Raw genomic sequence first — 12,466 nt, 5'->3', positions numbered from 1 at the left:
TGTGACTGCATCAGAAATAATTTATTTCAGTACTTGGGCTAAAATCAGATAATCCCTGACACTGCAATGTGCTGCCAGAACATTTTGGATTAAAATCAATTGAACGAAGTTTTAATGTGGAAAGAAAAGGAGTCTCTGTGCCCTGGATTCTCAAATTAATTGGTGCAAGACATGCATGTCTACCATATGTTGTCTTTATTTAAAGCAGTAGAACAAAATAATACCGATACAATGTGGTAGCATTACCACAAAATGCAACCACATTGTATTCCGTAATAGAGAGTTGGGGTGATAGGGCAATTCTTCCAGGTATCAAATTTATCTGTAGACTTGTGTTGATTATTATTGATAACACATGAAAAGGCTAAAGCCACTTAGGAAGGTATATGCTGTAGGAATTAAACCACTTAATACATCCCCCTACTGTTGTTAAAATGTTCTATCATTTAAGTTTATTATCTTAAAGCAGCCGTCCAAGCTGCCGTTTTTTTATTTAATTTTTTCCCCTTTAATACGTGCATCAATAAAATCCACGCAATAAGTAATTAGCTAAGTTGCCAATCGATATGTTCTCCTGTGGCCGATCAGCGAAGATTTGGCTCGGGGGTTCACTAAATGACTTGGACCAAAGATGCAAAGTTCTGTGGGGAAGATCTTGTGACAGGCAGTCACTAGATACAATTGGTGTACTGCTAGAGAGAGAAAAGGGCTCAAAAAGGGGTGTGCCAGAGCCTGTTTCAGAAGGGGATATGACTTATGAATGGTTGCTATAGAAACAAAAAAGAATTGTTACATTATAATACATTAAAAGTTTGAGAAAATACTTGTAGCATTTTTTTTTATAGTACAGAACTGATTTATCAAAAGAAAAACATGTAGGATATTGCTTGATCTGCAGCTTTTAAATGAATGGGAACTTATATGGCTTTGTAGAAGTGTAAAAAGTTACACATAGAATTACTATATTTTGGAATCTGTGTGTCTCAGGGTAGCCGATCAACCTTCTATATTTCGTAGCTTGTAATAAGCGGTCTGCACTGTGTTGTGTACCTCTGGTGCAAATATATATATACTCATTTATTCTGCACTATCACAACTGGACTAACACGGCTATTTTCTGATATAAAATATAAATTCTGATATATATAAAAAAACATTTTTTACTTTTTTTCATTTTAAAATGTAGTAAACGGTCTGTCTTGTATAACAAGAAAGTGACCTGAAATTACTCTATCATTGTTTTAACCAGGTCCCAGAAGTCCTGTGTACTGTACATGACAGGTACAGAGATGATTGATGGTCTTTAAAAAAAAATCAAAAAAATCCAAGTATTGTCTGATTCATCCAGATATAACCTGGATTCATGTGTGTACATAGTGTCTGTAATCATAGGCAGCATTTCAGCATTATATTAAAATGTAAATTTCATTTTTAATTATATAAGCAGCTATTCTCTTTTACTGACTCACTGTGATGCTTTTTTCGGCACTTCGTCACAGTTAAGCGTTTACAGCAAATGTTATTAGTATTGTCCCAAAGTGATGACAGACAACCTGCTGAGAAAGTTGGGAAGATGATGCCACTATTGCATTAACTCAAACACAATTATGTACGTGATTGAGATAATTGTTCACTTAATGACGATCTTTCTTGGCTCTGTATTGTGGGATTTTCGTGCATCTCGAAATTGTCTGGTTATACTTGTATCTCCTCCTTGGAACTCTAACCTCGCCACTGCCAAGGGCAAAGGAAAGCAATGCATTCCAGGGGCCTCTGACAGCAAAAGTATTTAGGGATTAGAAAATAAGGTTTGCTTTACTTTCTATTTCTAGTTGTCTTGAGAAATTGGGTTGGCACTTAGAAGGGGATTCACTATGCTCCATAAGGGTACATTTATGGGAGAAAAAGTGGCTCAGTGAGTAAAGACACAAAGTGGCACTGGTTCAATTCCTGGTGTCGGCTCCTTGTGACCTTGGGCAAGTCACTTTATCTCCCTGTGCCTCAGACACCAAAAACATAGATTGTAAGCTCCATGGAGCAGGGACCTGTGTGTGCAAAATGTCTCTGTAAAGCGCTATGTGCAACTAGCAGCGCTATACAAGAACATGCTATGATTATTATTTAGGGACTGACTTGTTCCCAATTAGCAGTGTAGAGATGGGGTTTTGCTATTTTCCTGGTCAAAAATCAATATGTTTCTAGATTTAATTCATGTCTCAGTCACTTACTTTCTGTAAGGTTGGTCAAATTGCTTGTTTCCCCTGTGCTAGTGTATATGGAAAAAAAAATGAACTAATATTTCCAATTTTGGGTGCTGGTTTATAGACCAGTTTAAAAAATGAGTTGCCAGATTCTTCACCTTCCCCATAGGATGTATGTAATACTTCAAATTATAACAGCAAAGCAATATCACAATAAAATATACTATATATACAAATTATTATAAGCAAACTAGGCTGGCCAAAGCCGTTAAACAATTCACAAAGATTTTGTATTTTTCCTCATTTATTTGAAATAGCGAGTCTGATTAATAATATTTATTTGTTGGGAAGTGAACTAGACTTGTAAATATTCCAATTTATGGCCCTCCTTGGCCTAGAGCCATTGCTTTGTGAAAATAAATGGTGTGCTGCAGTTGTAAAGTAATATGAGGGTTGGGGGGGATCGTTCTGGCATTGAGACAACTCGCATTCCTACCGGGAGCTTTAATCATAGCTCCATTTATGGGTAAAGAAGAAGACTTGTTACCACATCTTTCTTAATGCTTTCCATGTAAGGACCCCTGCTGTGGTCTGATCGGTTAATGTCACATGCTCACTCATACCTTGTGGGTGAAAACTGTCGCATATAGAAATCCTCTGGGAAAATATGTCTGATGTTCGATGCAGAGACGAGAGCTGTCACAGCAAATACATCTCACCCAGGATTTCATTTTCTTGAAATATTCCCATGTGTTTAAAGCAAGTGATAAAGCTGCGCAATCAAATGTTTCATTCAATTTGTGGGAAGGCTTACATACAATGCAGAAACTAGCAATTATTTGAAATAATCCAGTTTATTGACGTGCATCCATAAAGCAACAGTGCCACCTACTTAGTTATGTTAGATAAGTGACCTAGTTGTGGGCATACAATTGAAAGCAATCAGGCTTCCATTACATACCAAGAGTGAAAGAATTGTGACGCTTTCAGGCTAAATCTCTGACACCGTCCCATTGTAACCTGATTCACTGTAATGGTTCCTTAGCAGCGCGTATTAAAATCATTCATAATCTTTCAGATACATTTATTTTTACACCGTGTTAAAGGCACAGCAAGTCACTGCTCTGTATAACTGTGAATTTAATTCTTATGTGAGGTACTGAGTGAGATAATGAATTAACTCACGGCCACAAGACACTGCGAGCCAAACATGGTTCAATGACATCAAAGACGGTCACCACTAAGCAATGAGCATATGGGGTGTCCACTAAACACACTTTTGGTCCATTTTTATCTTGCCCTACTGCAGGGGGGCTCAACTCCAGTCCCCAACAGGCCAGGTTTCCAGGATGTCCCAGCTTCAGCACAGATGGCTCAATCAGAGGCTCTGACAAAGACTGAGCCACCTGTACTGAAGCTGGGACTGATTGAGCCACCTGTGCTGAAGCAGGAATATCATGGAAACCTGACCTGTTGGGGGACTTGAGGACTGGAGTTGAGCACCCGTGCCTTACTGAATTAGAGTGGAAATCAATAGGCTTATAAGCAGTATTATTTATCTCAATCTTTTTATCTCGATGATGTAGTAAGTGACAATGTTACTTTCATTAGGCTTGGTCCCCACTGGCTTCTGCAGCGCCAAGAGCCGCCCCTCCCAGGCCCACTGCAAGGGGGGGCCGCTGCGCGGCAAATTTCTTGCCGACCCAAAAATTGAGATTAACACTGGCGCCGAGCGCTGGGCCACGCCCCCCCCGGCGGTTCAGCCTATGAGGGCGAACCTGCCTGGTGACGTCATGGCTGCGTCCCCGTTACGCCCCTACCCCGTCTTTCCCCCTGCAGCTCACTGCAGACCGCGGGAACTCGGCTGTACACGCCAGCAGGTGTGCGTGCAGCGCAGACAGCGGGCCGTAGCCTTACTTTCTCCTCTCTGCTAGGAAATGTGTTGGCCAAGCAGTCATTCAGTCTTGAAAAAGAGCAAACTGATTACTCTAATCCTAAAGCTTTAGCTGCCTTGTTTTGTAGTACTAATAACTGTTTGTTTTTTCACTGTGGTTTCCTGTTTGTCTCTAAAAGGACATTATTTGCTGGCTGAGGCTTCGGAGTCATATTTCTTTTTCCACTAGATTGAGCGTTCATGCATTTCTCATGTTTACCATTGAGCAGAAGTGGGCAAGAGTTGAGGGTCTCTCTGCTTTAAGCCAGGGCAGTGCAAACTTTTCAGTCTGCGCCCCCCTGCCTTCCATCCTGCTCGTGCCGTGCCCCCCCTCTTACCTGGTGTCTGGCATCTTCTGACGTCACAATGACGTTGCGGTGTCATTTGATGCCGCGTTACCATGGCGATGCGTCACTGGAAGCAGTTTTGTAAGTAGGAATGACCAGCAGTTACAGGAAACGCTTAGTTGAAGTCATTGCTGCTCAAGGGGGCGCCACCAGGTACTGAATCTAAGGCTGCGTCCATAAAAGGACAAGCAGCGCTGAGCCGCGCGGATGCGCAGCGCTGAGCCCCGGCATCCTCAATGAGGATGTCTTTAGAGGGGGCTCACGCGAGCGTCCGCAGGCGTGCTCAGGAGTTGGATTTTTCAGCAGACAGCCAAAGCTGTTTTTCAGCGCGCTGTCGGCTGAAAACATGCAATCAGCGCGAAGCAGCGTCAACGTCACGGTGCCGTGACGGCGGTGCATCTCGGGCGATTGGCCCAGCGACGTCACTGCCCCGCCTCCGGATCGCGCCCGCTGGCTTGCCTGCGTATGCATGAAATCGCACAGGCTTCAGCAGGCGAGCCTCAGCGTCAGCACGGTTCAGCACTGCTCCCATCTCTCTGGACGCAGCCTTAAGGGGGCGCCACCAGGTACTGAATCTAAAGGGGGCGTCACCAGGTACTGAATCTAAAGGGGGCGCCACCAGGTACTGAATCTAAAGGGGGCACCACCAGGTACTGAATCTAAAGTGTCACATACTTTTTCGCATGTGGATCTTGAATGGTTAATCATTTTCGGATAAATAAATGTTGAAAAAGTCTCATTATTCTGGACCCGGGCTCATATGTAGCACGTGAGTAAGTCCATGTGGTTTAACTCGTCCCCTTTTTAAAGCACACAAAGTCCTTCTATTTTCTTCAACTTTATTGAGCGGGGTTAATAGAAATATAAAAGTACCTTCATGTAGATAATGATAGGAGACATTTCCTATCAGGAGAATTAGCCTTTGTGAGAAGAAGGTGCTTTGTTATGGGGGGGGAATGTAAAAAAGGATTTCCTTTACTGAGGGAGTAATGGAGGAAGAGTGTACTCACTAAGGCTGAGTCCATATAGACTCCAGCCGTGCGGAGGCTGAGGGAAAGCGGGTGCTTTCCCTGGCCTTACTACGCGTGCCGTCCGGGGGCGGGCCAGTGACGTCACGGAGCTGGTTCGCCCGTGACCGGCCCTCCGCTCCAGTCAGGACTTAAACTAAAAATGTTTTGTCTGCTACGCCTCCGCACGTCTGCGGAAGCGTGCGCGAGCCCCTGCTAAAGCCGCTCTCATTGTGGCTGCAGGGACTCGCTGACCAGCATGAGCGCGGCTAAGCGCTGACCATGCCCGCGGCCTTAAGCTGCTTGTAGGAAAAGAAAGCACACTTTCCTGTCAGACAGGAACAGGCTAAGGGCCATTCTAATAAACACAAAAGGGCAGGGGAACAAGGCTAAACCAACCTCAACTATGAGGATAGGGAGGTTGCCAGGGCAACCGACTAGTGTCTTGTGTAAAAGGGGATTATTGTTACAATAATGTTGCAGTTTACACAACAGCGTAGGCTGCTAGAACAGGGGAAAAAACATGCAGCTTAGGGCTAAGTCCCCACTAGCGCTGATCGGGCGGCACTTGTGGCGGGGAATTACATATATAGATATATGTACGTGCACACACGCTCAGCCGCGATCGGCGCTTATATAAACACAAAAACTATACTTGCACCCTGAACTATCCGCAATGCCCCCTCCCCCGAGATAGATATATATAGATATATATATATATATATATATATATATATACACACACCGTTGAAAGGATTTTCTGCATTAAAATAATATTTTCTATATATGATTTTATACATATGAAAAGTCCTTTTTTTTTTTTTTTTTTATAGAGCAGGAAGTACATCTTCAGAAATATTCCCTCCCTGAACATGTAATGCGACGGTAACAGTGTGACTCACCAATAGAAAATGGCTGCTACTCATCAACCTCCCCCTCAAGTTGTGGATTTGACTATTTTTTTTTTTACATGCATTCATCACTCGTTTTTATTATTTTGACATTGATAATAAAAAGTGCTGAGCACATTGTCATCGCTATACATTCATAAGGTAGTAATAACAATAACAATAATTTACATTGTCATTATTTTCTGTACGTGTGTGGATGATTGCCTGTCATCACCAGCTCCTTCAGGGTGGCTGGGTGTAGAGGGAAAGAATACACCCTGTTCCCTTCTGTCGGCACATTGATAATGGAAAAGGAACACATGCTGAAAAGATAAAGTGAAATATATGATTTCAAAATGGTGACAAAATGTCAGCAGTAGCTATAATGGCGCTTATTGTTGCAACTGCCTTCATAGTGTTTCTAGTGTTCTAAAACATCAGATGGAATATTCACAATGTTTTGGCTTTTCTTGCCAAAATGACATGAATAATTTCCTGGTGTTCTGATTGAGATATTACTTCTATGCTGTACCGTAGGATTGATGCTGTTTTTGTAAGCCGCTAAGGGTTTATTAACCAAATACCAATCCATACTGTAATCATTTTCTTTTCTTATTTAGAAAATGCATATTTTATGGGGATAGTAGATTTGTCAGAGGAGCTGTGAACTAAAAACAGTTTCATGTGCACAGGCTGTACACTCTCTTCTGCCCCTACTTATCTCAGTCACAGTGTCTCTCTGTACACCTGCCTGAGGACGCGCTTATAGTGCCGGCGACGCGATGTCGCCCGAAAACAAATGCATTGCCACCGCCGCGTGCTCTTATAGTAAGCGCGCCGGCGACGGAGCGATGTCGCCATCACGAAAACTGGTAGCCGGCAAAATTAGATTTTTCAAGGGCTGTCGCCTCATGTGACAGCCCTTGAACCAATCAAATTTCAGGATACCCGCGACGCCGCAATATAACTTTCGCTGTGGCGACGGGTGACGGCACTATAGGCGGGGCCTGACTCTTGCGTTCTGATCAAGAATGTCTTCTGTCTACCCCTTTTTTATAGCTAAAGCCCTCTCCTGCCTAAACCCTCTCTCACTCTCTGCCCCACACTTCTGAAATGCCCTTCCCCTCAATATCCAACTAGCACCCTCTCTCTCCACCTTTTAGGATCTTCCTTAAAACACGCTTCTTTAATGAAGTATATGGGTAGCTCTGTTTGGCTGGTATTATACATCTCGTATACACTGGCCTTGACCCCTTGCAGATGCACTTACCAGAACACCCTCCTACTTAGATTGTAAGCGCTTCGGGGCAAGGACTCCTTTTCCTAGTGTTACTTTTATGTCTTAAAGCACTTGTTCCCATTAAGTGTTATTGTTATACAGGAAGGCCCCGCTTCTTGGCGCCCCGCTTTTCGTCGATACGGCGGTACCGAGAAGGGGGCCGTCATTGTTGCGCATGTGCAGAACGGGCCGGTCCGGGGTCGCATATGCGCAGAGTAAGGGGCTTTGCCGCAGTTGCGCATGCGTAGAACGGCGCATTGCCGTTCTGCGCATGCGCACATAACGAAAATCGCTGGATCCGCTTTCCGGCGATTTTCTCTTTGCGGCGGGTCCTTGGAACGGAACCCGCCGCACGACTGGGGCCCTCCTTGTATATGGGTATTACTGCTGTGAAGCACTATGTACATGGATAGCATTATACAAATAAAGATATACCTACATACATGTTTAATACTGTAATTTAAAAACAGCTGGTTGACTTTTTTTTTTAGGTTACAAAAATTCAAAACCTACTGTATAGGTATTTTTTTTTTTTTTTTTTTTTTACCATTTCCATGGTAAACAAATACTTTGGGAGGTTCTTACAATCTTTATATTTCTATCTCATGTATTTGTGATAATACGGTTAGTTCTCAAAGCCAGAAATACATTGTTCTGTTTTTGTTCTTTTCTTTGTAACGTATTTATGAAGCCGTCATTGGTCAAACAGATCAGTATACTGTAAGTAAATGATATGCTTGAATTCAGCAGACTCAGAGAAAGGGGAAATATAGTCATTTTTGACATAGTAACTATGTGACCAATTTGTATTCTAAGAGGGATTGAATATTTCTACCGAGCCCAACTACACTGGGGTGTGGAGGGAAGACTGACTAGCCTCTGATACAGGTTAGTGCACTGCGATCCTGCTTTAACTGCCTTTGACTTGAATGGCAGTCAACCTGGAATCACAGTGTGATGACAACGGCGGTTCGTGAATCCAACCTAAGTTGTTCATTAACGTTTTTGTTTTTTTACCCGCGGTGACTGCCCCTTTAAGACAGTGATTGTTTAATATAATGTGTATTAAATTAAGCATTTCTTATATCCTTTTGATGAAAATACTGCTTTCACTTTTTGCTGATAGGGCAATGTGGTGTTGGTTATTCTACAGAGAGAGACCAATACATTTACTAAAATAGATTATATCAAAGTAAGACTGTCTTTTTTTTCTTTTTCAAGGGGCATCTGCAGATGGAGGTCCGAAACGTCAGGAACATCTGTCGAGATTTTCAATGCCCGATTTGAGCAAAGATTCTGGGATGAACGTTTCTGAAAAACTGAGTAACATGGGGACATTAAACTCTTCTTCTCAGTTCCGAAGCGTTGAGTCAGTCCGAAGCCTGCTCTCTGCACAACAGTATCAAGATATGACGCCAAATCTTGGTGAACTAGCAAACCAAGGCAAATACAGGGACCATCTACCCCACGCAAGGATGCATCAAGGATTTCCGTTTGAAGCTGGTATGTCCATGACTGAAATGTCCAGCCAGCCTAACGTGAAACTAACTCCAATGAGTGAGCGGACAAGAAGGCGAACTCAATCCCGCGATAATGACCAACATCGTCATCATCGGCAAAGGCGATCAAGGCGTTCTCGTTCTGATAACGCTCTCCATCTTGCTAGTGAACAGTGTAGTAAACTGAAAGAGAAACAGTTTGCGAGGACCAGGGAAGACTATGAACGGTTCATGCAACAAAGAGGAGGCAGAGAACCAACAGATCAGGTTGCCAGAAGGGAAATGTACAGCCGATATCAAAGAACTGCATCCGAACTCGCTTTGCAAAACCATCTCTGTGAAAGATGGGGGCCACATATGAATGAGTACGATTGGTGTTCCACTTGTTCCTCCTCTTCAGAATCAGATAATGAAGGATATTTCTTAGGAGAACCAATTCCACAACCTACCCGCCTACGATATGTAACTAGTGAGGACCTTATCCATCAATATGGTCAATGTTCTGGTGGCGTACCCAAGTCTTCCACTTTGGGCGGCAGAGGACAATTACATAGCAGGAAAAGACGAAAGAGCAAAAACTGCATTATTTCATAATGGGATACTGCAGAGCTACAGTCAAAGAATGTAAATGAACAAATAACAACCTTGCACTGCTCTACATTTTGAACACTTATTTTATCCTCTAAGAAGCTTAAGGTGATACAAGCCCCTCCAGCACTGACTGGCGTAAAGAATGCAATTTGAAGAACGAGGCTGAATTATGCATTAGATTTGATAAATAGTCATGATTGTTGATATGGTGAATATTGTTTTTTTGTTGTTGCACATTTCACTTTGAAAGTAACTCACTTTATTACCTGAGTAGTTCAGTCCGCCAAAAATACTGCAGTGCTTTTGTTCCGATCTGATCATATGTTCTAGTTTTGAATGTATGCCATAACAAACGTTTGCTGCCTGCTTATATCATTCTATTATGAACCTCCTATGCTTGTTTTTATTTTATTTTTTTGGCACTCCTTTTCAAATATTTTAATTTCTCAGACATTGCTAATGTTTTAAGTTATTTACATGCTCATTGTAAATGGAATGTAAATGAAAGTTCTGATTAAACTATTTTTGTATTTTGTTATATTAAATGAGTTTCTATGTTTTAGGAATATAGATATTATGGAACTGCATGCACAACTCATACGTGTCTGGTTGGTTTGAATTGCAAATTGGTATTTCCTACTGTAAATTGTGCAATTTATACATTGGGGCTGTGTGGATAGATTCTGTTTTTAAATAGTTGAGCAATTTTACGAACATAAACATTTTAAATTCTATCTACAGTACCTTACACCATCCAGAGCACGGTTTTGCATGGCAGGTATGATTTCTTAAGTCTGGCACCTTATGGAAATTGTACAAAATATAGTAACTAAACAAGGTGATTCCAGGCACCATAACCTGGCGAAATTCCAAATATTCAAAAACTAATTTGCCAAAGTATTTACACACACTTATGCTGCAATTGGATGCGATTCTGAAGTTTAAATAGAATTCCAAGATTTTAACTAATCAATTCCATATACGCAGTCAGTACATCATTAACAAATTAAAAACATTTCCAGTTTACTTCAATTTGCCTCTGCTGACCAACAAATACTGAAGACTACTGTACATATTGAACTTAGTCCCTTAGGCACTGAATAGGTCTGCAATGTATTACAGGGCATTCTATCGCAGGCCAGTTTCAGGACTGAATGGGTAACTTACCTATTACAGCAGCTGTACCAAAATAACAGCTCAAGTACTATAACCAAAGCCCAATTTAGAGTTTTCATCGCAATTATGTACAGTAGTGTTATGATGTTAAACTACCAGTTGTTGTAAAGAACTGAAAATGCAAATGGTGCAATTATGTCTGCATCAAATTGTGGAATTGTTATATGCCTCTGTGACTTGAAATATTTTATCTGTTTTCATTTATGAACTGACGGAAAAGTTCAGTGCTGCTTTATACCTGTAATGCGTCATAAGTAATGAAGGATGCCCTACTCACAGCATTATGTGTTAGGGTAAAGCTACAGAGGGAGTTGTAAGTATATTGTGCACTGTTGTACTAAACACATAACTTTTGCTTTATATGCTTTAAACTGCATATCTTGTACTTTCTGCAAGGTGTTTGACATAATTTGCTGTTCAGAATTCAATATTAAAACATATTCATTGTCCTTGATATCAAATCAACACAGATATTGAGTGTCTTTTGTAATGTATCACTTTAAATCAATTATTCATATAAATGTGTGGAAGACCAAAGGGATACCAGCACTCCTAATAGGGGGGTGGGGTTGGTGCACTAGGGGAGGAGGTATACAAGAATAAAAATTGGTATCTACTGCATCCAGGTGGAGATAGGGAGCCAGAAAGTCCCCAGATTACGTGCACTCGATGTCGCACACACAGAAAAAATAAATATATATGCACAATTGCAGGAGGGTGAGCGCAAATGTTGTAAATACTCTTGTAACACGAGGTAGCCAAACGAACACATTGGAAAAATGATGGGACTCCAAACAGTTAATTGATGCATAATAAATGGAGTGACACAGAAACCTAAAAGCAGCGACACTGCTGTTGAGTAATACACCAGGGGGATAACCTGCAATAGGTATGATGACCGATTTCTGTGTGTGGTCAGGAGTCTAGCAGAGCAAGTACTGTAACTAGATTGGTCGCTGTGAAACAGTGTTGTGTGTGCCAATCAGGAGTGAACAGACACAGTAGTTAGTATTAAGGAAAAGATTCCTCTATTGGCAGGGGTATCATATTCTATTGTAACCCAAAATTACACTTAATATGTACAGGAGTTGCAGTATCTCTGAAAAGTAGCTAAAAATAACTACAATGTTGAGCCACAGAGAACTCAAAATATGGAGGCTCCAGGCTCTAAGCAGGCTATCGGTGAGCTAATCTTGTGCTCAGTGCAATATACTAGTGTATAAACCCATACAATTGGAATAAAGGACAGCAGAGTTAATCAGGTAACCATTCCCAGTCTAACTGGTCCCTTGTTGCCCTAAAGTTTTGGTGATACAATGAGGTCATTGTAAACTGGAATTAATGTAACAAGCAGAAAGACATGTATGGCCCTGGTGGAGATTACAGCAGGGTTTAAATGGTAATCAGCCCTAGAGTACCGTGGTATATGTGATACCAAAGCGTGTTGAGGGAGAGGGATCATTACCCTGGTCTGTCATGTATCCAGAATCGATATTGCCAAAAATTGTAAGCAAAAGCAGGGACCGGGGAAGGGAACCGGGAA

General features: G+C 41.7%; 1 protein-coding gene across 3 annotated transcripts in view; it reads left to right on the top strand.

The window, feature by feature from the left end:
- Positions 1-11,388, top strand: part of PRICKLE2 (prickle planar cell polarity protein 2) — a 163,881-nt gene extending 152,493 nt beyond the window's left edge. For all 3 annotated transcript variants that reach the window (XM_075574256.1, XM_075574255.1, XM_075574254.1), the window contains exon 8: positions 8,879-11,388. In XM_075574256.1, coding sequence (XP_075430371.1) covers positions 8,879-9,750 — 872 coding nt within the window. In that variant the 3' untranslated portion in view covers positions 9,751-11,388. The remainder of the gene's footprint in view (positions 1-8,878) is intronic.
- The last annotated feature ends 1,078 nt before the right edge of the window (positions 11,389-12,466 follow it).

This window comes from Ascaphus truei, chromosome 17 (assembly GCF_040206685.1).
Source record: "Ascaphus truei isolate aAscTru1 chromosome 17, aAscTru1.hap1, whole genome shotgun sequence".
Lineage (NCBI taxonomy): Eukaryota > Metazoa > Chordata > Amphibia > Anura > Ascaphidae > Ascaphus > Ascaphus truei.
This window is presented reverse-complemented; position numbering and strand designations above follow the sequence as displayed.